We start from the raw sequence: 25,147 nt of genomic DNA on the forward strand, positions 1-25,147 counted from the left end.
GGCGCTCCCTGAGACTTGCCCAGCAAGACAGGAGTAGATCGTGTTTCACACCCCTTGCTTTTTGGGGTACGTTAGCTTCGGTTGCCTTCGAATGATGTACCACATTTACTCCGACATTAGTGGCCTATAGGATCGCTCATGGCTCGGTCGCTGATTCGGGGTAATCAACCGGGGAGAAATCAAACAAGCGACACCTGCAGCCTGGTCTGTGTCATTGAATTGTGAAGATTTTTGTATTAAGTGTATCAGTTGCTCCTATACACATGTATACTAGTTCTTGCCCTCCCTGTCCGTGGTCTCGTCTCCACAAACATTATACTCTGTATAGCAAGACAGCCCTGGAATAGTTGAGAGATGGAAGGTATAAGACTCGTATAATGTCGGGGATTAATCAACGCAATAGTTATGACTTATCATTAATAATGACATTATCAACAGAGTTATAGTCAAAGAGGGGCAGGTGTATGGCTGGGAGGGCGGAAATCCATCTCATCGAACAAAAGGGGCGGTGAGATGAAGATGCCGTCTTTCAGGAACAATTAAGTTGGTCTCGAAACTAAAAAAGCCCTCAGGCTCATCGACAACAAGTTACCAACACGTCCTGCATGCAGGGTGAGGGTCTCTGGCGCCAATGACGGATGGGTACCCAATGCTGCACCTGAGATAATCGGGAAAAGCATAGTACTAGTCACCCATCCCCAGGAGTCCATGTGTAGGGCTTGCAGGAGGTGTGACCCTATCAATGCCCATCATGCTGTTCCAGTAATCGCCAGCTTACCTCACAGTAGTTCCACACAGTGCATATCGCATAACGTACTAGTTTTCTGTATCCTCCAACCACTCCTATCGCTTTAGAGTCGGGGACTCTAACAGGGAATTGAGGAAAGGCCCAGGCGATCAAAGCACATACCCGGCACATGCGTCGGGGGCGTTTGGCAGCAGAATTCAGATACATATCTATTATTATCTTTTTAGATGATGATGAGCAAGCGCCGTTAGTTTGTTTCGAAAGATGTGCAGACCACATTGTGGCTGTAGCACCGCCTTTAAAAGCGGCATGAAAGTCCTGGGAAAAGATCTGTCTTTACAGGGAAAGTCGGTATTACACTATCTCTGTGATACTTCAGCAGTATCGCTGTTGTTGTCATTGTTGTCTGCTTTTGTACAGAATGTGTACCACTCTCGATGTCGGGTTCTGTTGTTGCTGGTCCAAACAACAACAACAAACAAACAAATAATCAAAATTACCTAAATTTACCCCATCCATTTCGTCCACCATGAGTCAGATAACAGCAGAAAAGTACTGGGGGTTCCACGTATGCATCATACATTCTGTATTCCGTACACCACTATGACTGAATAAGGTAGTTATTATTACACCCAATACCTGAGTTAGTGCTCCGTCACAATGGGGATTTTCAGATCAGGTGGAGGATAGACTTTTACATTGGAAAACTGTCGAAGCCGCGAAGACCGCAGGGCGATGTCAGAGGCCCAGAGCAGGATTTGCTATCAATGAATGGTTGGGGGAAACAAGGATCCGCTTTAGACTTCCAGGACCAAGTGGCACGGTTCAAGGGAAAGGTACCGAAAATGATCGCAGCAAATCATTCTCACCCAAAGGGGTGAAGTGGAGCCTAAATGTTGCAAATCATTACCCGCACATGTCGTCGTAGGCGTTTTCTCCCTTTTTCCTCTTTTTCCTTTTTGTCTGTCTTCGGAAATGGGTACCACATTCCTTTCCCCCATCATGTTCATGAACGTCTTGAAACCCGCCTTCTCCTACAATGAAATGGGAAAACAACTAAAAATGCTTCATTTAGTAGGGCAAAATAGACACATCTGCCCTCTTCCCTCGTTATTGGCAATAATATGATGTAGTCCCTCGTCATCCCTATGCATACTCGCCATGATCTTCGTTGGTCTTACAAAATACTGTTGTAGATCCACAGCCGTTTTCAATAGTCCGTAGTACGCCGGTCGTCATTCCATAACACAGTGTCAACGGCCATTATGTACGCATCATACAACAGGAAGTCGGGTGCACAACCGACTTAACCATCATACCATCCATCGTATCGTAGTTGTACTAGCGGGTATTAGTTTATCAACAGAATACGAGTACAGCCTTAAAGACCAGGCTGACACACTAGGGCCGGGCATTGGCCGACAGCCACTGATGCTCGATCAAGTAATGCCCAGATATCAGGTCTCGAGATGGTGGAGGTTCCCTACCCTTGATAAGGATTAGGGCGAAACTTACAACGTCACTCTATTCCACTTTGGTAGCCGCCTCGAGCCGCTCTGATATTTAATCATTGGCTGCTGATCCAAAGTGGCTGTAATATCTCCACTTAGAGTTCGCGTTGAGGTCAGCTATTGGCTTTTGATACTTAGACTTGCCACTGAGCTGCCGCCAACGGCTCTCTGGTTGGGTGACCTCCTGCCCTAAAACTGGTGCGTGACCTTGCCAGTAGCGCAGGAGGGTCGGAACGGATTTGTTACGAAACTTACCACAACACAGATGTGCCGGAAAAGGGGAACTCTTGTTGATCGCCGGGAGTACTAGTACGGTACGTTACGAATGATTCCCTTGCAATGCTCCACTCACTCAGCCCCAGCCGAATAACACTTGCAGCCCCTCTTGCTTTCGCCTCCGTCCACTCCGGGCTCTTTTTCTTCGCTCCCGGTCTTCTTTTCAACTTCTTGTCCCGCCATCGATCAGTGATTCCCCATCCCACACAACCACTAAACGCATTTTCGTCTCCGACCCTTCGCTTCAATTTTCTTCTCGTCTCCTTCAGTAATATTTCTCTTTCCTCTCGTGATCTCTTCTACCTTATCTTCAATTACATTCCAACTGACCCTTTGTCATTCTCCCTACTATTTCCTTTTAAAAGTCTGTTTATCCTCAGGATTCCAGCGTGCTGGTCCCTTGTTTGTATCCACCTTCAAGACTCGACGATATAACGGCTCTGTTTCTTCCGTTTTATTTACCACAACTACACCAAGATGTCGGCATTCTTCTACCAGCCACAGCAGCATGCTCACCACGGTGCCGCTGCGCACATGCAGCCTTCGAATAACCACCACGGCGGACGCTCTCGGCGAGGACCCAAGATGGCCGCTCAAAACGCCCAGCGCCAGTTCCGGGGTGTAAAAAGTATGAGGGAGCTCGCTGAGGCTCCTGCAGTGACTGCCTTCCGCGCGAGGTTTGAGGCTGGACGGTCTTTCGACTTGGACGACGACTTGGAGTTCTGCCCCAGTCTCCTGACCGAGGACGATGTATGTTCTTCCACAGCCTGAGCATCGGCTCCCTTGACCCTTCCAGACTGGAAATCGTCTTCCTCGTATAGTACAGGACAATCTTCTAACATACATCTGAACCTCTACAGCTTCACTCAATCCATTCCGCTGGTTCAGATCGGTCGTCTCTTTCCAGTGGCTCTCCCGATTCGTCTCCTCTCCAGCATCAAATTCAGCCTGTTCAGCAGGTGACACCGTCCATCTCTTTATCTCCCGCATCTACCAACTCATACGTCCATTCCGGCGTTACCGGTAATCTTAATCACGTGAACTTTCAGCAACCATCTGCGGTCCGCACCCGCAAGGTCATCCCTATCGTCAACCCCCATACTGGCATGACCCTGACCAGCCCGCCCACGTCCATCTCCCCGGCCTCGATGCAGAATGCTCAGCGTCGCTGGTGAGGACCGCTATCTTACCAGTCGCCATGTCACTAACCAAGGGCTTGCGCCCATGACATGTCTTCCACTTCGTCCGGCTTCTGCATCATCGGGATTCCCTAACCGCGGGTCTTAATTTTCGTTGCTTTGTTTACTATTTGACATGGCCATCGCATCTCTTACGACTAAACCGATATTCCCTTTTTCCGCGATAAAAGGCTAAATCATTGTTTCCTCTTTTGTATATACACCCTCCTCCGATGACGATCTTGAGCACTTTTATCTAGAGTGATGCTTTCGACTTTCTGCGAGCGACGGCGCCTACGATTCGATTTTTGCATTTTCACATTTCAGACGATACCTTGTTTTTGTTCTTCGGTTAGGGAAAATACGTCCTTTTGACCTCGTGTCGTTTTGGCCGCGATGATGTATAGAAAGTGCGGCGATTTGCCATATTGGCGCGCATTTCTTTTTGGTCCGGAGTTTTTTCTTGGTGTCCTTTGGCGACTCTGCAAGATGCTCAGCGGTTTGCCATCTATTTCTGATATCCTTGGTTGGTTTTGGGTGGGTCGGATTTTTTCATGCTTTTAGGGATCTAGAAAGGTGGAAACGATATATGTCTGCATTGATTGGGCCTGTGAATTGTTCGGGATGTCTTGTGTTTCTTTGATCTTATCTTTCGCATTTGTGCCTTTACCAGATCTCTTTTCCTTCATTTCTTTCATGTATATGGGTTGGTGATGGGTGACATTTCTATGTTGTTACTTCTGGCTAACGGCTGTGAAAATCCATGGACTGGATGTGGAGTTTGTCTCGGGGTCTGTCTGGGAGACATAGACCGGTTTTAACTTGAAAACTATGTTCTTTGGTGTCGTGAATCGACCGTCAATTTTGCTTCATTTGCTTCCACGTTGACTCGTTTGGATTTTTTCAATATATCTGGGAACTCCCGGAGAGTGATGCAGTGTATGATCTTGTGTTTCCGTTCGTTTTTGGATATTCCGTCATTCCATCCCATTTCCTTTGTCTATATGCCTTTTTCCTTCTAAGCTATGCGGGTAATGCCTAAACATAGTTGTGAGAATAGCTTTGGACACAGTCCTATTTTGAAACTTCCACTTCGGTAGACATAGTTTCCAGAACTCGGCTGCAAAGGGTATGGCAAGAGTTGACACCACCACTGAGGGTCTTTCAGGTAAAAGTGTACCTGATGGTGGTACAATCTTGATTGATGATTCCGGCTGATAGCCTTCTTGTCTGGTGTCACCACAGTCGTACCCTACTCTCGTCATACTCTAGTATGCGGCTTTTCATCTGGGAGTGCAATGCAGAACTGCTGGACGCTGTAGGACTAATCTTACGGCTCGGATGTGGCTTGGAGAAACTCTCATAGCCTTACATATATATTATGTACTAGCCTTATGAACGGAGCTATGTAATTAAATAGAAGGAGAAAGCTGATACTGACACAGGAGAAAGAACCGTAAACTTTCGAGTGCCCCATCAGCGGTGGTTCTTAAGCTAAGTACTGCGTAGTACAAAGAACCGTCTTGGCATATTTACCATATTTTAATGCCGCGCAACAACATTAACTAACACTCCTCTCCTGAATGGTCATAAAGGACTTGAACTACTACAAGGACAAGGAAGAAACAGAGAAGACAATGAAACTCTAGAATGCCCGACACTATATCTCAATCATTGAAAGGAGGTCGTTGCCTCGATATTCTAGAAATATATTCCGTACATGCTGGAGTATATAAAGACCTCTTCAGCAAGAGTTACACCAATATCAGGAAATTGACTTTTTGTTCAACACTTGTGCCGTGCACGATTTCCGATCTAGATGTTTCAGAATGAAGACGACTACGATTCTACCTGGATTGATCCTCACCTTCCTCTCTGCCAACCAAGCACAAGCAGTACCCGCCGGAGGACAAAAAAACCTACCCCCCGAACAACTCCCTTCCATAGGGCAGCAGTTCCCTAAGCCCCTTCCTCTAGACAACCTTGTACTACTATCACCAGGCAGTAACTAGCCCCAAGCGGCCCAGCCAGGACAACATATTCCCTCAAAACCATACAACGCCCCCCACCCTCAGTATACGTCCCCGCAAAGTATCAACAGCCCGGATACTGGGGAGAACTGATAGATCTAAACCGCAAGGGAAACGAACAGATGCCAGCGACGGGACAGGCCCCTCTTTGGATTAACGGTGTTAGTTCAGGCCAAGAATGAACAACTGATTACTCGGCTAACTATGCTTACTGTACAGCAATGCGACAAGGTAGCAGGGTCAGTGGGCATGTGCAAAGTTACATATCGTACGGGCACACGGAATAACATTTGGGAATCGCCATGTAGACGCGAATCCCCGGTAAGTAGAACATCTAACTGCCAAGGTTAATATTGTTTTATACTCGGTGCTGATCCTCTGGTAGTGTGCGACGCATAAGGATCCGTGTACTGTTAAGACGATTAAGAATAGTCAAGGAGGGTATGAAAATACCATGACGCTTTCGTTTTGTGCTGCGAATAAACCGACGTTTCGGGTTGATGTTTGATTAGGAAGTGGGAATATACTTCCATCTGGAGGGTATCTTGACCCGGTGGTTTGACGGGTGGCTTGACTCTGCTGTGTGGGGGCGCAGAGGGATGTACGTGTATGGTTATTCAAACATGCATAGATGGGGCGACTAATTCCAGGGTTGAATGTGAGGTGCTACCGGAGAAGAGTCCTTCGGATGGGGGGTAAATTGAATCGACGTTAGTTCATTGGTTTATTTGTAGTGATGGTTGATGCAATAATGCTCGTTCAGTCTTTTGTTTCCTGTTGTCCAGATGCTCTCTAAGCCTAGAGGATGGCCTGGGTTGCCATCGATATGCTGTCTGTTCTTGGAGTTCTCAATATTCCTTGAGGTAGCAGAAATAACTGGTGATCTGTATGTGGTCACCTGGGACACGCGATTGAAGGATGAAAGGGGCAAGCAAACAACTGTGCTAACCAAATTCTTATCCATTGGCACCCATTTCAGCTACCATGGCTTCTTTTTAATACGCTCAAGCTCATAGGAACACAGCCAAGTATGTCCATACTCCGGAGTACATGCAAGCTGCCAAGGCCTGATATGAGGTGTAACCCCTGCTCGTGATGTCATCCCCACGACGATCAATATAGTCCAAAACAGCCTCGACAATTCACATTCACGACAACGACGTACGCCGGAGTATATGCCAAATAGAATAGGTAGGACTAGGCTATAATGTTTTCCCCAAAGCACATAGCCTCCAATTACCGAGTTAATAAAAACCCACGAAAAAGGTACGGAGAATGGACTGAATGTCCCTCACTGCCAAGAACGACCAGGATTGAGTATGAATGACGTCACTGGTGACATTCAGGACTTTTGTGTCGACAGCAAACCCATTCGCTCACATGGAATTACGAAGGCAGTGAAAGAATCAATTCATCTGGTCTTCGGCTCTTTCTTCTCCTCATCTTCCTTCTCTGCGAACCATTATAAATACAACGTGTTGTACCGCATCGAAAGAACGTGCAAGATACATGCTTCTACTTTTTACCATAGATCAGACTTACCTTTTCTTGATACGGTAAGGTTGCCACCTTATTTCATGCAATGGCTGTCTCTACAATGATGAGAGTTGCTGCTAACGGCTCTAGTCTTACACAGAACTACCATCCTTCGAATTTCAACGACTAATTGACCAAGTGACCGATACCATGTCCTTCCTCACTTCCACCATCCGTTCCACAATCGCCCCCCGTGTGGCCCTTCGACCATCTTATACCGTTACCTCCGCCTTCCACACCTTTTCTTTCCGCTCGGGTCTCAAAGAATCTGATCACAGTTCGTTACTCCCCTTGTTGCCCCCAGTTTGAAAGCACACTAATCTAACCTTTCTAACCCAAGACCGAGAGGACCTACACATCACTTACGAAGAGCACAAACAGGACCAATTGAGAAGCACCAAGGAAGGAAAGGGGAAGTGGAAGCAGGAACTCGCCAGTAACAGTGAAGCTTCAGTAAGCTTTCCTCCTTGCCCCTTTTCTCATTGTAGGTAGACGATCATGATGTTAATGTCATATATAGGTCAAAGCGGATCGGGGTGAGGTCGATGGTGACGGACACGATCTGAAAGATTTACAGGAGAAGACAAAGCATCTGCCCAACCGGGACTCTGGGAGGGGCCAGTGAATAAGACTCAATAAAGGGATAGGTTTTAGCTTCCTTTTTTCTTTTGTACTATTGTCTTTTCTTAATCGGTGTACTAGGGTGTCAATTGAGCTTTAGGGAGAGGTGCCTGATTTGATTAACTCAGGGTAGCATCCTTCATGGTGTCATGTATAACTACCCCTGAGGAATAAGATCGGGTGTATGATATTGATATGGGATATAATATGTAGATTGTGTAGGGTGGTGGGGTGTAGGGCTCCGAGTCCTTGTTGGGAGCAGCATAAAAGCAGTGTAATGGGATAATTGCTGCCATATAACGAACAAATCCGTAATTTATGATCACTCCAGACACCATATAAGTTCAAACATCAATGTAAGGCAAACCGACGATACATTCATAGGGAATCCCGCCCCCTTGTCCAAAAAAGAAACGCCCTGCGCCTTTCAGAGAAACACCCCCTTGACCAAAATTCACAAGAATGTGAAGTATACCAGAGGTTCTATACGCTCTAGGCTTTATTTCAAAATGACAATGAGAATGACCAGGATAATGATCAAACCGACGATCGTCATTAAGCTCCAGTTGTCACCCGCGCTTCTCCGGATCTTGTCCAGTCGTTTTCTAGCCCCATCTAGCCGATGTTGATGTCGGTCAACATCACCATCCATACCGTCTAACAGCGCGACATGGCCTTCTAGCTCATCCCCAATCTGGATACTGAGTTGGTGTTGCCGCCCGATGGATTCGCCTAGGCGATCTAGCTGTTCGTCCTGGTCGCGCATGATCTCATTGTGTCGATCATGTATTTGTTCATTCGACATGTCAGATTGGTCTACACCGGGAGGGGAAGGTGAGTCGCGGTACGGCTGGAACAGGTTTTGTCGCTCGAGATCAGCTTCTTCTGTAGCCGAGTTCATGAACCGCACTGACTTTGAAGGAGGATGCTGCGGGACCGGTTGTTTGAGATCAGGAGACGACTTGACATTGGCGAATTCAGGCGATGGGGATGAGCCGCCGGCGCCGGCTGAGGTGCTGTGTCCGCTGAACTGCGACGACAAATCTTGATACTGCGATTTCAAATGGAATAGCTGGTCTTTCAACTCGGCGGCGCCATCATCGTGGGCCTGTTCCAGCTGGGAGAGGTCTCTTTCCACATCCTCGATGCCGTCGTGCAACGATTCCAAAGAGCGAGAGATCTCTCCGTCTTGGCTGTTGGGTTCCAAATCCAATGAGATCGCTCGCTGTCGTTCTAAGAGGGAAAGTTTGATGTGGTCTGCAAGAAGAAAGAGCTGCGATGGGTTTGGCATTTTGAGGTAAGACGGTGGGCCCGGAATGAGAAGGTGATATGTCGCGAATTGGTGAAGTGTCGCAGTCCGGCTCAGCCTGACTGATGAGGCAATGCGGAGAAGACGAAAGACTCGGGTAGATCCTGGGAGTCTGACAAATTCGGGATTGGTTTACCAGGAAAGGATAGGGTTATGACTCGCTCACTCTGATCGACACAGCCAATAGCCCCAGAATATTGGTGAAAACGATGGTAGTAATGGTGGAATGCAGATGGAGGAAGTGTGACCGAGGGGGTGAGACGAAAGGCTGTTCTCGGCCGGGCGCGGGAATGATCTGCCGCCGCCGCCGCCCAGTGGAATTGCTATCAATTATCGTCCGCTCAACTCGTCCCCCGCAATACTCCCGATTTCCTTTCCTTGTCTCCGGTTCTCCGAGTTCTAACTCCACCCCTTTACCTATTTCCAACTCTTTTCTTTGTGATACTTCGTCGAAGTTTGTCGCCATCGTCCGCCGAGCCAACACATTCCTAGCGGGCTTCAGCCACCGTGTAACCCCTCATGCGTGCCTCTCGGGGCTATTGTTTCATCCTCTTATCCCTTCGGCAACTCGAAAGACGATCCGTTCTCGATCGCCCCCTACATTGATTGTTACTTGTGCGACGAGGCTGAGGGCCTTTGAAAAATATAAATCCGGCGCGCTGCGAACCGGGGGCACTTGGGCAAGATGAATATCGACGAGTTTCTTGCGATGGAGCCGAGCAGCGACCTTGACGAGATTGTCGACCTCCGCTCCTTGGACTATGTTTCCCGGTATGACGATCATCTCATGTGTGCAATATGCCACTGTCCATACATACGCCCAGTGAGATTGCAATGTGACCATGTATTCTGTCAGAAATGTCTGAACACTGCTATCACCACCTTTGCCACCGGTCGAGACGAATTCAAATGCCCTACCTGTCGAGCGCCAGCAAAGGGGGTTTACCTTAACGTCCCTCGGTTCTTGGTCAATATGTGCGACGATATACGGGTAAAGTGCCCTTTTGAGGTTGAAGGTTGCAAGGAGATCGTTCCAAGAGGCCATATTCAGTCCCATGTCGACAAATATTGCGGCTACAGACTTCTGGATTGTCCCAATGTCTTCTGTACGAAGAAAACTCGAAAGAAGGACCTGAGCGCAGAAAACAAATGCATGCATGAGCTTCATAAATGCTCACGCTGTGATGAGGAGATCATGGAACAAGATTATCAGGTGCGTCTGATATACCGTTGGCAACCAGGCCATGACTAACGAAGGCTTTCAACTGCAGGAGCATGTTCAGGAACTATGCCCGAGCTTGAAAACTACATGTCCTGACTGCGAGGCTACGGTATTCCGCAAGGCTTTGAGAGAACACATAGATGCATGTCCTGAGGCGATCCATAGCTGCGCAGCATCTAAGTACGGGTGTCCCGTCAAAGTTAAACGAGCGGAGTTAGTAGTGCATGAGCAGAATTGCCCATTGATAACAATGGGTCCTTACTTTGAAGCTCAGAATGCTCGACTTGATTCCATGGAGTTGACTATCCGTCATCTCCAACAGCGCAATGAGATCTTCGAGGATGGACTTGCGAGCATTCGGTCTACTCTTGTCGAATCGTCTCGTGTTATGTCTGCACGGAACCTGGACATGCCGGCTGAGTCTAATAGTCAGACAAGACCGTCGAACTCATCTGACCCGGCAAATGAACAATATGACAATTCCAACGCCTCGTCTAATGCGACTACCTATCTTCTTGCTCTCCATGAGTCTCTTCGCGAAGAAGTTGGGCAGTTATCACATGCAATCACGGATCTAGATGCTCGCGCTAGCATGGCGATCATGAACGAATGCCTTCGATTAAAAGAGGATATGGCCCATACGAATGCTGCTGTGAGTAGCATTCGAATGCAGGTGCAATGGCTCATGAACCCTCGCATCCACCAGGGCCAAGGCCAAAGGACAGGGGTTCGTACCAGCAGCAATAACGGCAATGAAACACGAACCGGGAAGCTAAGCTCCTCGGCGTCAGGACCAAGCAATGCTGCTGCGCCATCTCCGGGATTTCTTCGGCCCCGAAGACTCAGCGACGGCGGACGCGAAGGGACCAAACTTTGATAGAGTGCATGTGCGCACTATACTTCGACTCAACGAATAATGATATCTGCTTTCCTCCTTTCCAGAATAGGTCTGAAGGGATGGCGCTGTATGTTTTTCTCGACTGACTTTCTGATACCCAGCGTCCACATTCGAGTGTACTGTAGCCTATAGATAGCCTATAGATGGCCTTGTGATATTTCGGTGATAATTGTTGGTACTGGTCTGTACTAACCCTACTGTGCCACCAGGTCTACTTTTTCATCTTTTTAATGATATAGAAAACTTTGTTAACAGACTTTGTGTTATCTTAGGTATTTCTAATGCCTTTGTGCAACCATCGTTTAAAAAAGATTAACTTCTTAGTTCAACTGATGACAAAGGCAAACAGTGTATATAAAGTCTATACTGTAATAAAGAGGGTATATACTCAAGATTCGTACAAGGGCATATCAACGTAGGACAGCGGCTCACCCGTCCACGGGCAACGCCGCGCTTTATCTTTCTTTTTTTTCTTTCCGTCTTCACACTCCTTCCAACTCCTCTTCAGCTTTCCAAATGGAATGCACGAGACTCGATCATCGTTGTTTCACCGTCCCCGAAACACGTATCAAGTCTCCCCCTGCATAGTTTCCCCACGCATGAAACAAAACACCAGAGAAACCCAACCCAAACACACAAAAACATCAGAGATCAAAACAACGGCATATTAACCGAATTCACATAATCAATATTGTCCTTCGTCCCCTCGACCCGGTCATGACAGGTCCCGAAAATCCGGTCCCAGAGTCTCGTCTGCTTCCCGTAGTTATGGCTCTTGCGCCAGCCCTTCCGATGATGGAGATCATGGTCCTCGATGACGATCTCGGCACCGAAGAGCTCAAGTAGCCAGGTCAGGGTGGACGCGCCGGTTGAATGCAAGCGCAGGCCGCTGTGGCCCAGCACCTCGGTGAAGGCGATATACTGGTGGCAGAGCCACCAGTCGTAAAAGCCGAGGGGGAGGCCCATGAGCCTGAGACTGAAGTAGGTGGCCATAGGGACGCCGACCATGTCAAAGAACTCCTGTTCGTGGTCTGCGTAGGCGGCCAGGAGGGGGTTGGGGTGCTTGGTGAGGTGGTGCGTGCGGTGGAATTTCCAGAGGAAGCCGACATCGTGCATAAGCCGGTGGTACCAGTAGAACCAGAAGTCGAGGACGATGCCGTAGAGCCCGATTTGCAGCGGCAGCATGGCCCAGTTCAGCTGCGAGGGCAGCTGGTTGACGTTGTAGGTGAAGTAGGTAGCCAGCGCGATGCGCGAGCCCGTCGTCTTGTACAGCGATGTTACGACTTTGCCGATGCCAACGTCTGGGACGCCGTCGCGTTCGTGCTTGTCGCCGTCGAGGAAGCCGTAGATGTGACCCAGGCGACGGAGGATGTGGACTTCGAAGATCACAACGGCGTTGAAGGCCATGAAGTAGAAGTTGAAGACGGCTATTGGGCCCAGGTTGTGGCCTGTGAAGGTGGCGTAGACTTGGTGCATGAGTAAGGGCAGGGCTCCGTAGAGGAGAACCCAGAGGTTCAAGGACCACTGCGTGAGGTAGGGGACTTTCTCGTCCTTTTGGTGCACTGGGATTTCCTTGTTGAGCTCGGTTGGGTGCACGTTAAGCAGCTCGATGGCCCAGTGGTTAATGTTCCATTCGTCACGGCTGGCGGTGCGCCAGGTGGACTTCATCGAGTCCTTGGGGTTGGGCTGGGTAGCCATTTTCGCTGATATTGACCTTGATCTGGGTCTCTTGGATATGGCCGCCCTCTTCCGGGGAGGGTTGGCGAGGGAGGAGCCATTGTTTATATCGTTGTCGCTAGAGGGGCGGCCGGTAGGTCCGGGGAGTGTGTTTCTACATGTGAAAGTGAAGGAAGAAAAGAGGTTGTTTTGCAGCACTGGAGTGTAGATCATCATCTGTAGATCGCTTTTCCCAACAAAAACGAGATGTAGCCCCTGAATGGGCTACAGCAGTGAGGGTCCATCAAACTAAAGCCCCAGATCGGTAGTCAACTATGGTTCGCATGTGAAGTAACCCCCCGTTGACATGGCTCCCCCGCGCAGGGATGCCTCGGGGTCTCGGGCATTGAGTCAGTCGGATTGTATTTGGCTATTTTTTTCTGGTCAGGCAGAATTGTTTTGGGGGTGTAGCAAGCTGGTTGTTGTTGTTCGGCATTGTGTTCTATGGGGAATGGGGTTGCCGTTGTGCGGGGAGCATCTATTCCAACTTGGGAATGGGTTGCGAGAGCTTGCTGATAGGCGACTCCGGGGTGGGTTCCCAGTCCAAGATCTGAGCTACCCTTCTGTTGTCATTGGGTCGATGCTACTACTACACCGGGGTGGTCGAAACAAGACCAAATAAAATGAAATGGCTCTTCGTAGATGGCTTAAAACTTGGAGGCCTAGGCATTTCGGTCCAATATCATCAGGCAATCAGTCTCCTCCATGGGCTGGAGAAAAAAGTGTCCCATTTCGTAATAGAAAAGTCAGGCGGTAGCCCTGAGTAAGCCAATCTCAAGGTAATGCCCACCATTTCTTTGAGTTGCTTTGAGTGGTCATTCCTCCTCGTTCTCTGTAAGGAATTGGCTTGATGGCTAGTAAAAGTTATGACCATCTCACTTGTGACGCAAACTGCCAATGTATAAGTACCTACACCATAGACAATGGGAAAAAGAAAGAGGGAAGATGCCTTCCTTATCAAAAGACTCCTACATCTCCCGACAGTTCTTATGGCAAATACTAAGGAGAGGTAGACTGCGGTGGCCCCTGGGATCACTCTACGGTTGCAAGAACAAACACAATTATCTAGATACCTTGAACAGCATATGAATGGTGTTTCAAGGACCTTTGTTGAGCAGATCTAAGCGTACCCGTATTCCAAGTCTTGCTAGAGATACTGACCCCAACTAAGGAGACATGCTCCGCCATTAGCAGTGAGTGGCCATACACCTCGTTGGAAGAATGATTGATGCACTACTCCCTGGTCACACTGTACAGTCAGCGAGATGAGTAGACCTGACATACAAAATGCATTCCACCTCAGTAATCCATACGGCTAGTAGCATTACACGTCCACATGTAGTATGCAATCTTGCTTTGACGTGTCATAGCCTGATAGCTTAGTACCAGGAACCAATTTTAGCAACCAAGAGAAGAATACCTATGTGGCAAAGACTGGCTAGGCCTGCGCATCGGGTGAAAAGGACAAGGACTCACAGGCCATTCTCATTCTACTAACTTTCATCTCCAAGATGTACCCCTCATCATGAGCTGTTCAGAGGCTGAGGTCATAAACCAAAGTCTATCTTTTTTGCGCATGAGTCTTCGGAATCGTACAAATACTTTCCTATATTGAAGGTACTAAGATTGATAGAGCAGAACATAATGTATCAGTCAGAGCATACTTAAGTGGTCTCCAAATTGTAGACGACTCTGTAAATGCTGACCTCAATCATCTGACGTGTACTTCGCTACTCCAGTCACATTCCACATAGGAATGAATCGGCTGGACATACGTCAGAAGGAAAATCCTCGGCATATGACGCAGAATGCGAGCAAATTCTTATTGATCATGGTGCATATCCTGCAGCTTGCGACCGCCCTAACAAGGAAATACGGTGCCTAGTGGCAGTGATCTAGTCAATCGAAATCTGTTGGGACGAAAATCATCCGTTTCATCCTCTTGATCCACAGTAGACGATATTCCAGTGTTCACTCGCGCGAATGCCTTTGCTTTAGGGAGAGGCAGTACTGAACCCCGCGGTTCGTGTCATCCGAGGTGATGCAGGCATTCCATATGAATAATACTCTGCTTAGGGGAGCCTGGGGCCCTCTTTGAGTAACATGGAAGATGCAATACTTCTGGCACTCATTAATAGTATTGAACGGGTGCAAATAGTTGAACAGGTTTTTACAGACCTATGTAAGGAACCATGAAGTAATTGTGCTCATTAATTACCATGTCTTAGACAAGTTCAACAGCATCCATGAAAAGCTTTGATCGGTAGATTGCGGTTCATACGAGAACATACTTATAGAAGTACTAGACACATAAGCCTGGTATAGTTATAAGGCGATGTTTATCGAACCCTTCCTCGAAAACGACATTAAGGGAGTTGTGCCAGTGGAGATTAGTTCTGCATACTGAATAGGGCTGCATAAGTTTGTGATGGGGTTCTTGCCGTTTGCAGCATCTGCCCCACACAAGCCGGCCAATCAGAGTCCGAACCGAACCCTTGCTGTTTCAACACCTTCAGATCAGAATTTGATCCCAGAAAAACAAAGCCACGACAACATGTGCTGGAGCAAAAACGAAAGCCGAACGCGGGGGTCGAACCCGCAACCTTGAGATACCGTGACGACTAAGAGTCTCACGCTCTACCGATTGAGCTAGCCCGGCTGCTGTTGAAGGCAGGTATTCCTAGATTGGTATATGAGTGGTGGCCTACAATAAAAATCCTGAGCCCTATTTCACGCACATGGTACCGGAGGATATGAAGGGCCCGGATTTGGGGTTGAAGAAGATATTTCTTTCATTGTGCAATATTTCGGTTTCATTCTAAATGTCTACTAAAGTCTGGAGTTTGGAGTCAGACATATCATCCCCTATGTGCGTTGTATAATGTACCGGATATATAAATTCACGCAAGTCATAGTTAAATTAACAGGCTAGTGTCTACCACGCTACAAAAGGCGTATATCATCGTACTAGACCAAGCTAGTCACAGTGAATTGGATCTTTAGAACCTATGACACACAATATTGAGAAGCTGTGAAGCCCTGGTGAGATTCTTACTGGATCACTTCCAGGAATTGTGGTTCACAGGGTGTAGGCCATCTCGCTGTAAAATCTGACAAGGCAGTGAAAGTCCTTGTGAGAAATGGGTTGAAGGGAGTTGGAGAAGACGCTGTAGAGTGAGGTGGAAACTGCGTCCTGAAATCCAACATAGACAGTAGTGGTGCTATCCAATGATATGACTTGCTATACCAAACAGTGATTTGCGCGTGCAACCGCGGACCTTATAAATCGAGAATATTTCAACTGGCCTGCCATCTAAATTTCGGATCCGTCCCAAGAATGTCCAGGGTGTTAAATATCCCTTGGAAGGAATATAAAGCCAACCCTGGGATCTCCAGATTGTTGGCTAATCAGTAGTACAATTATTCGGATAGGCAACACCCATTTACTAGAACTTCTAGGCCTCGGATCATACTATTGAAGTAAATTGAGAGTAATTGACACCCTCTAAATAGTTATACGTGATACGTTAAATAAGATGAATCTCATAGTCCAAAGTCCTCTGTTGTCCCCGCTGCCCGCCATAATTTAGCCTATTTAATCACCCACTAAGTATGCTTGATTAAATTCCCCACACCAAGTTGGAGATACGATACATCCCCTCACCACCAAATCACCAAGACCCCCCCCAAACACCATAGATAAACCTCAGCCAACAAGAAGAAACAATGATAAACCCCAAAGCAAACATCCTCCTAATCGGCAGCGGCGGCGTGGGCACCATCGCAGCCCTAAACCTAGAAGCGGGAAACCTCGCCCAGGTAACGGCCGTCCTACGCTCAAACTACCAAGCCGTAACATCGAACGGCTTCAACATCACATCCTGTGATCACGGAGCCCTAAAAGGATGGAAGCCCACCACCAGTACGCCTTACCCTCCAACCCAGCCCAATAACCCACACAATTCCATATATCCCTGTTGACCATATCATTTAAACCCAGTAACAAACCGCATCCCGGAGACAACACCAGAATCCCCAAGATATGATTACATAGTCTGCACCACGAAAGTAATCACCGATTGTCCCCCGCTCACAGCCGATCTGATTAAGCCGGCCGTAACGCCGGCACACACTGTGATCGTGCTGATCCAAAATGGATTGAATATCGAAAAGCCCTATTTCGCCGCCTTCCCGGAGAACATCGTCCTCTCGGGAATAAGCATGATTGACTCGCATGAGGTTGCGCCGGGGGTGATTGAGCATGGCTCTGCAGATGATCTGGTCATTAGTGCGTTTCGGAATCCTAATTTGGATTGTACTGTTGAAGTCGCGGCCGCAGAGCGCTTCGTGAGGCTGTATTCTGCGGCTGGGAAGACGAAGTGTATTCTGGGACTCGATGTAGCGTACAGTCGCTGGAGGAAGTTGATTTTTAATGCGTGTTTGAATTCGATTTGTGCGCTTACGGGTCTGGATACGGGGCGTATTCGCCTTGCGGGGGATGCGGTGGAGATGCTTGTTAGGCCTGCGATGGAGGAGATTCGGGCGGCGGCGGGGTCTGTTGGGGTGGATTTGCCGGAGGAGGTTTGTGAGGAGGTTATTGGGGCTTACCCTGTGACTATGTATTTGCCTCCGAGTATGTTGGAGGATGTTTGGAAGGTTTGTTGGTTCTACTTTTTACTGTTGGGGAGTTGGATCTTGATATGGGTTTGTTTTGCTGACGGTTGTGGTAGGGGAATCTTATTGAGGTCGAGAGTATCGTTGGAGAACCCCTTCGGGTTGGTCGTGCTAATGGGGTGTCTATGCCTACTCTGTCTGTTTTGTATTATTTGTTGAAGGGCGTTCAGTGGAGGACGAAGGAGAAGAGAGGGCTGATTGAGATACCAGCTCGGGGTGGTTCTGTCGCAGGTTCGTAAAACTAGCAAAGATAGGTAGGATCTATATTGCTTCAAGTACAGTCACCAACCAAACTTAGCATTGACACCAATAATTTCATATAAGGTCAATATTTCCAACTGAAATAGAGACACTTTGCTTGAGCTTCTGGATATAGATGACATTCTCTGATAAAAATTAGGAAAGATATACCCAACTCTCCAATCTCTACTCGACATCACGAAAAGCTATAAATTATTCCGGTGTGTTATTCAAACCGTCCACAATTCTCTGTGCACGCTCAAGGGTCGCTTGAGCTGCATCAACCTTACGTTGCAGCGTACTTGCCATTTCAGGGAACCTCCTTGCCTCAGTAACCTCGCCCTCTTCCGCAATGATACTGTGAAGATCATCACATATATTGCCTACCTGCTCATCTACCATGCGCTTCATTTCCTGGCAAATCTCTCTGACAATAGCTCGGAATTGGGTTTCGCTAATATTGGAGAGATTTGGGAAAATGTTCGAATTCGTGAGGTGACTACGCATCAGCATTTTCCGTCGAGAATCAGATCCTCCGCCTATATCAAAATTAGCCTGCTTCCGTATATATAACAGATAAAACAAGGCTGAATCAATGAGAAAGCCTTCTTACCTGATTCACTATTGCATTTGTTATATACAGGTCGCATTAAACCTGCAATATGGGAGCTATCGTGACCATGGAGAGTGTCTGTTTCTACTCGACTGTGCACACTGAGGTTAATTCATGGCTCTTGCATATCCATCAGGAGAGATAGATTTACCTTAGCCCTTGAAGCAATTGATCTAGAGACTGGTTAATAGCCGCAATCACGCAGTCCTCCCAGTCATCCATGTTGTCGATGAAGTTTTCCAGAGCCAGGGGAGCTAGATGCATTATATCTAGGGTGGGTTAGTGGCACATTCGGCTAGAGCTGGTTGATATCTCATACCCTCTATTTGGGCTTTGTTCTCCTCAAATGTTCTTCTCACAGCCTCTCCTAATGTAAATTTCTGGATAGAAACCCACCCTTGTATGGATTCCCAGCGTTCTTCGAGGTCACTTTGCATGCCTTCCAGCAATTCCTCATTCCAACAATGATAGTCAGCAACACGGGTAGCATGCGTTCCATAATTTCGACAGAAAGCGGAGTAGGTAGAATGATGCCACTGCGATACGTTAGATCCCGTTAGTGGTGATGTTAATTGGGAACTCATAGACTGACGCCTTCCCAGACCCTGCTAGTTTGTAATGCGCTGCGTTTCCATATGGGGGAGCACTCATCTACAATATGATGTTAGTCAATGTACTGATTGATCTCATGGCAGAATACTCGCATGTCACTCTGGAAATGTCGTCGCGAAACCGATCTTCAAGTCTTCTTGGAAAGTCTCGAACTTCTGAATTTCGAAGGATAAGCCGCTACTCTATGTCAGCTGGGAGCAGTTTCGCATATGATGCCCATACCTCGCGAAAGACGTTCTCCACCTCCCGCAAGACTTGCCGAAGTGCAACAGCTCTTTCTGCAGTCACATCATCTGAGCCAGCAAGGACCCATTGTTTCACGGATCTCACAATAGCCGGCACGCGATGCTCTATAAAAGCCTCCGTAAAACGAAACTGAGCGTCTGCTGGGACCAGTTGACAATAACGACGAAGTTCTCGGATACCACTGAGCCCGATATATGTGTCGGCATGTCTGTTTGCATCCTGGCGGTACTTGGAATACCATTCGTTACTGATGCAAAAGACCCGGACATCAGCACCGTGGTTTCGAAGTAACTGATTTGTGACCCTCAGATTCCGGCTCTCAACCAGGAACCGGTCAAGCCTATAAGAATATTAGTGATGACTTTATATTCTACTTATGTCTCTTTTTAGATCTACAACGTACTCAAACTTTGCGTCTTCCTGATTTTCCCTACATTGACTCATGTCAGTATTGGTGTAACAGTGTGCGCACAAGTGCAAGGCAGGGCAGGATCTCACATGAGTTGAAGTACCTCAGTGTGTCTCCGCCTAGAAATTCGCTCCCTCGCAAGCCGCTTGTTAATATGCCTAAGCCTGTTCTGTAGCTGCCCGATTTGCGCCGTAAGGTCACGGCAGTCGCGAGCCGTTTCGCTTGCATTTACTTCCTGGGTCGGGTAAGCACTCCATCTCCAGTAATGGCATATCAAAATAAGATGGCCATACTTCGCTGCGTGTGCACACTATACGCAATGGTTGTCCTTGGGTACAGCGTCTCTTTATTTCTTCAATACTCTCATCGGAAACACATCGAGAAATTGTCGTCACGACGAAAACCTCATGACAAGATTGTCTGAGGTACCTTTCTGTTGCTCGAACTCTTGCAAAATTCAGATCACGAAAGCCTAGGTTTTGGTATTAGTGTATAGGGAATTCCAAGTATAAGAATCAGGGGACGAACCAGGCAAGTCGGCTAGTACCAGCCCTGTTTTCAAGACAGGCGATCGTAGGTATACCCTACAAATGTTAGCCAAATAAAGTAGAATTACACAAATTACACATACCTGATCAGTTTTATGAAGGGCCAGATGGCAACCTCACTCTCACCACGTGGGTCCATTGTAAGCATATCCAGCTGAGATCTACATTCTTGGATATTACTCGGAATAATCGTGTGCTGAAGCGCTGCACCTCCAGGGCGGTGCGTACATGACTGAGCTGCCCAATCTCCAAGCTGTTCCAATATTCCAGACAATGCACCATCAGTCTGGTCGGAAAGGAACTCGTGTGTGAGCTCCGGTTGATTTCTAAAAAGTGAGTTCAGTGTGCTCCATGCTCTGGTTGACCGGTCACGGATTCTCTCCTGCTCTTCTATACTAGTCACTTCGCGGTAGAGATCAGTGTAGTACATCCTGAAGCTCTGAACGAGCTCCTCTAGCAATTCTTTCACTTCTTCTTCATCCATATAGTCAACTTCGATGGCGTAACGATCTGGATGGCGCACATCCGTGTGTCGAAACTCGGTTACTACCGAGGTACATGCGGCACCATCACCACTCTATACATACGGTGTCAGTATATTATTGACATAAACCATCTCCTTCCAGGAAATGGACCTACTGAACGGGCGAGGCCTTCTTGATCTAGTAGCGAGTTTATCAATCTACTTTTGCCGACTCCGGAGTTGCCGATAAACCCCACCGTGCGCGTTTCGGGGCTTTCGAGTTCGTTCAACATACGCACCTTCTCGCGCAGTTGGAAGAGATCCGAATCGCGGTCACGAGATAATGGGCACCGGTCTATATCATTTTGGAGGGCTGACAATTGGCTCTTGATGTCTCGCAGGCTTTCCTGTAAGCCGGCATTGTATATAGGGGCACGAGGCAAGCGCTCGTATCGCACATTATACAAGGAAGAGTCATCACTGTCAGTTGCGTCGTCCACGTTTTCGCTCTCACTCAATTGGTCACTATCATCGCTTGGAGGCCCATCACCGTTCAGATGAGAATCCTCTAAATCGCTCGCCAAACCGTCAACGGTTGAATCACGATTCAGGGTAGACTGTACGCGTGACGGCTCTGGCGTGGGCTCTGGCGTAGCATTGAACAAGCGCCCGTACGTGGATGTGGACCTGCCTGGGGACAAAGACAAACCAGTGCTTTGTCGCCGGGTGTCATGCCTCCACGAGGGTGTTCGATGCGATGTAGGAGTTTCTTGGAGATTCAACGTCCGCAAAGGCTCTGTGACACCCAGGCTTAGGTTTTCACGGCGACGAGGAGTCGCTGTGCTCTGGCTTGGAGTGTAAGCGCGGTGACTGGAGTCTCCAGAGTCAGACGCAGAAGACATTCGTCCACCTCCCACTGACGAAGGATGATCTTCGTCCGCAACTTCGACAGAAGGTATAATTGCTCTGAAGTTGAAGTCTAAGGTAGAAAAATTGGAAGCTTGGGGTGAAGTCCCCTTGAAAATGTAAGACCGTGTCATTAGGTCGAGGACAGTCAATTTTTTGCTTCTTTCTCGTAACTATCAGTGTGATGTGAGAATTTGCAGAAGATGGAAACACAATATATGGGACTGTATGGGGTCTTAAATAACCACAAGGCTACCTTGCCCGGGTCCATGGGGATTCCCCGCACCACTAGGTGGATTGCGAAGGGCAACATAGCCTCGTTACCCTTGTCAAGCGCTACTTTAGCATCTATTTTAGTAGAGTTAGAAGCCTCGCCATATTTGGAGTCTTGCACCGTGTACAGCAGTTGTAACAGATGCCGTTATGAGGATTGGCCATCTTTTCAAAATGTAGGCCACAGCCTTACCTACTGAAACAATTGCGGTTACAGATGATAAGCTATGGCTTGCTTAGGGACCCCAGGTAGTCTAGGACAAATGGTAGATGGTGTCTTTGGAATGTTGGTCGGGAATGCTGAGGGCGCTAAGCGATACTGGGATCTCATGCAAAGTCACTGCGCCGCATTCATTATAGGAAGGAGCTGCTGGCACCCGTGACGACCGGCCATTATGCGGCCCACACGAGGCATACTTTGTCCATACCCTGCGGGTATGCATTGAACCCAAATACAGACTTATCAAGATTCCTGCACTCTTTCTGATTGGAGTGTATTTTTATCGTCACAGTCAGGTATGCACTGCTGTAGATGGCATGCATCATGCAAGGGTACTGCCCAACTGAAAATGCGGAAAACCAGTGCATCGAAGGTAATTGAAACACGCGGTTGTTTACAATATTTATAGAAAATTCTACGCCGTGCCTTCGTCTAACCCAATGGTCTATGATGTTCGTAGCGGCCCGGCCCGATGCTGACCCTGCACAAGGCATACTCTTGCCGCAAATTGATATTATATGGATGAGCGGTGTAAGTAGCTATATGGTTTGTAATAATAGGCTACGATGCTGTTATTACTAGTCCGGCAAAAAGCCTAGAAGAATGAATGAACGATGGCAGACCTATCAACCGAGAATATTACTGCTATTACTGCTGGGGTGGTAACTGGAAAGCCTGGTCAGTATGGATTGGATGTGCGTATCCGTGCTCGAATTTAACCTAGATGAGGAAGGAAAATGGCGAGAAAATGAAACAGAAATCATATACCAGCATATTTTATCGAGATTTTCTTAGCCTAGGCTCCAGGCTACTGTCACTATATTCAGTTATTAGCCTAGGGCACCACTACACTCATGTTGGTCTCGGCCTCGGCAACTTTTGCCGACGACTCGGTCAAACGCCATAACGCCATACTATTAGCAAGAAGAGCTAGCATTTACATCCCATGGAGGATGCCTAACACCCGTCTTTGACCATGTATAGAACCATATCTCAGAGGGAAAAAACATAGAGAAAAAATGGCAAGTATCACCAAACACATAGCAACATCGGTCCGGCCAAAACCGAGTATACTATTGATCGGCAAACTCCATCATTGCAAGAATGAATGGTCCGAACTCCAAGCCAAATACAAAACATATCAGTTCACAGGCAACCGCCAGCAATTCTTACAAAACTGCCAATCTGGAATATGGGATGGGGTTGCAGCACTTTACCGAACAAATTCAACACTAGAGACCGGGCCATTCGACAAGGAGCTTATTCACGCCTTGCCGCTGACATTGAAGTTTATCTGTCTCAATGGTGCGGGATATGATGGGATGGATATAAAAGCTTGCACCGAAAAGAGTATACAGATTTCTAATACTCCCAAGGTCGTTGCGGATGCCACGGCCGATGTGGCAATATTCTTGATGTTGGGTGCGTTGCGCCAGGCTATGGTACCTTTACTATCTATTAGGAAAGGACAATGGAAAAGTAGTACGCCCCTAGGCCGTGACCCTGGGGGAAAGGTACTTGGGATTTTGGGGATGGGTGCTATTGGACAGGTGGGGGGTTTTGTTTGACCAGCTACACGTTGCTGCTGGCTTATATGATTATAGGCTATTGCGCATCGGGCTCGCGCATTCGGGTTGAATATCATTTACCATAACCGTTCCAAGCTCCCTAGAGATAAGGAAGGTAGGGATGCATGCCCCTTCTTAGTCGTCAGCAGTACATTAGACTGAGTCAGAAACAGGAGACAGCAAATATGTGACGTTTGATGAACTTCTGCGATATTCAGATATTATCAGTCTAAATTTACCGGCCACAGAGAAGACTCGCCATATCATCTCGAAAGCCGAGTTTGAGAAGATGAAAGATGACGTGGTCATTATCAATACAGCAAGAGGCTCGTTACTTGATGAGGCAGCCTTGGTAGAGGCCTTGCAAACAGGCAAGGTTGCCTCTGCTGGACTGGATGTCTTTGAAAATGAGCCGGTTGTCCACCCAGGCATACTCCGCGACAACAGAGTTATGATTCTACCTCATATTGGGACAACAACACGTGAAACTAAGCGTGAAATGGAGTTATTGACTTTGCGAAACATAGATAATGCCTTGAATTATGACAAGCTGTTCACACCGATTCCAGAACAACAGAAAGACCGGCTCTGAGAGAGGACATGTAAAGAGACCGGAGCTGTGCTACATTGGCATGTTATTAAGTTGTCCTGCTATGAGTATACATGTAGAACGATCACTTCGTCAAGATTCAATGCAGTGGAAACCTGATATCCGGCTATTTACCCTATTGTTCTTTATTTCTGACGAAATCTTGTATTTAGCTTATAACACCTTGGTTGCCTGTGCTATAGGATCAGCAGATGATTGTGGTAGGGGTTTCCCTACCTTCGTCACTCTTCTTCTGCAGGATCGGTTCAACCTCTGGCTAATAATTTAATTGGATTTCATTATTCGACATGGGATAAGAAAAAAACAACAAGTGCATTCTCATGAACCGACAATCTGGGTCTGTTCCTAACGGCCCTGATTCAATCACAAAGCCGACCACCGCATGCTTTTCCACTTACCCCTACTCCTACACTCACCAGCCCCAAATTGTACAAGAAAAGCAAGACATAGAATTATTCATGATTCAGATCACCAACGAGATCCACCCGAGCCATATCCACCGCCATATCCTTGTCCGTAACCTTGTCCGTAACCTTGTCCGGAGCCTTGTCTGGAACCTTGGTTATATTCAGGGTCATATCCTTGTCCGTAACCTTGACTGTGGCCTTGCCTGGAATCTTGCCTGAAACCTTGGTTATATCCAGATTCATATCCTTGTCCGTACTGTCGGACTCGCTGACTCTCGCGGAACCTTGGTTATATCAGATTCATATCCTTGTC

General features: G+C 47.6%; 8 protein-coding genes across 8 annotated transcripts; 5 read left to right on the forward strand and 3 right to left on the reverse strand.

Annotated features, from left to right (window-relative positions):
* Nucleotides 1-3,012: 3,012 nt before the first annotated feature.
* On the forward strand, nt 3,013-3,710 carry ABOM_009743 (DUF4452 domain-containing protein; the record flags this gene model as incomplete). Its single annotated transcript, XM_022536871.1, has 2 exons — nt 3,013-3,285; nt 3,396-3,710. 2 exons carry the CDS (start codon nt 3,013-3,015, stop codon nt 3,708-3,710), a joined length of 588 nt encoding a protein of 195 aa, XP_022385337.1.
* A 3,719-nt stretch (nt 3,711-7,429) lies between these two features.
* ABOM_009744 (uncharacterized protein) lies at nt 7,430-7,904 on the forward strand (the record flags this gene model as incomplete). The annotated part of the gene is made up of 3 exons (XM_022536872.1): nt 7,430-7,556; nt 7,620-7,732; nt 7,800-7,904. 3 exons carry the CDS (start codon nt 7,430-7,432, stop codon nt 7,902-7,904), a joined length of 345 nt encoding a protein of 114 aa, XP_022385355.1.
* A 495-nt stretch (nt 7,905-8,399) lies between these two features.
* On the reverse strand, nt 8,400-9,191 carry ABOM_009745 (syntaxin family protein; the record flags this gene model as incomplete). Its single annotated transcript, XM_022536873.1, has 1 exon — nt 8,400-9,191. The coding sequence occupies one exon, from the start codon at nt 9,189-9,191 to the stop codon at nt 8,400-8,402; it is 792 nt and encodes a 263-aa protein (XP_022385336.1).
* Nucleotides 9,192-9,894: 703 nt separating this feature from the next.
* ABOM_009746 (putative TRAF-like signal transducer) lies at nt 9,895-11,308 on the forward strand (the record flags this gene model as incomplete). The annotated part of the gene is made up of 2 exons (XM_022536874.1): nt 9,895-10,422; nt 10,481-11,308. 2 exons carry the CDS (start codon nt 9,895-9,897, stop codon nt 11,306-11,308), a joined length of 1,356 nt encoding a protein of 451 aa, XP_022385335.1.
* Nucleotides 11,309-11,980: 672 nt separating this feature from the next.
* On the reverse strand, nt 11,981-13,027 carry ABOM_009747 (sterol desaturase family protein; the record flags this gene model as incomplete). Its single annotated transcript, XM_022536875.1, has 1 exon — nt 11,981-13,027. The coding sequence occupies one exon, from the start codon at nt 13,025-13,027 to the stop codon at nt 11,981-11,983; it is 1,047 nt and encodes a 348-aa protein (XP_022385334.1).
* A 3,744-nt stretch (nt 13,028-16,771) lies between these two features.
* ABOM_009748 (ketopantoate reductase family protein) lies at nt 16,772-17,958 on the forward strand (the record flags this gene model as incomplete). The annotated part of the gene is made up of 3 exons (XM_022536876.1): nt 16,772-16,967; nt 17,046-17,701; nt 17,776-17,958. 3 exons carry the CDS (start codon nt 16,772-16,774, stop codon nt 17,956-17,958), a joined length of 1,035 nt encoding a protein of 344 aa, XP_022385333.1.
* A 214-nt stretch (nt 17,959-18,172) lies between these two features.
* Nucleotides 18,173-22,194, reverse strand: ABOM_009749 (uncharacterized protein; the record flags this gene model as incomplete). The annotated part of the gene is made up of 15 exons (XM_022536877.1): nt 18,173-18,498; nt 18,573-18,664; nt 18,724-18,841; nt 18,892-19,108; nt 19,161-19,223; nt 19,284-19,361; nt 19,407-19,770; nt 19,834-19,860; nt 19,929-20,074; nt 20,133-20,311; nt 20,368-20,423; nt 20,471-20,964; nt 21,027-21,929; nt 22,013-22,104; nt 22,158-22,194. The coding sequence occupies 15 exons, from the start codon at nt 22,192-22,194 to the stop codon at nt 18,173-18,175; spliced, it is 3,192 nt and encodes a 1,063-aa protein (XP_022385332.1).
* A 1,074-nt stretch (nt 22,195-23,268) lies between these two features.
* ABOM_009750 (D-mandelate dehydrogenase-like dehydrogenase) lies at nt 23,269-24,409 on the forward strand (the record flags this gene model as incomplete). Its single annotated transcript, XM_022536878.1, has 3 exons — nt 23,269-23,799; nt 23,854-23,932; nt 23,991-24,409. The coding sequence occupies 3 exons, from the start codon at nt 23,269-23,271 to the stop codon at nt 24,407-24,409; spliced, it is 1,029 nt and encodes a 342-aa protein (XP_022385354.1).
* Between the last annotated feature and the right edge of the window lie 738 nt (nt 24,410-25,147).

This window comes from Aspergillus bombycis (genome assembly GCF_001792695.1).
Source record: "Aspergillus bombycis strain NRRL26010 chromosome Unknown contig00107, whole genome shotgun sequence".
NCBI lineage: Eukaryota > Fungi > Ascomycota > Eurotiomycetes > Eurotiales > Aspergillaceae > Aspergillus > Aspergillus bombycis.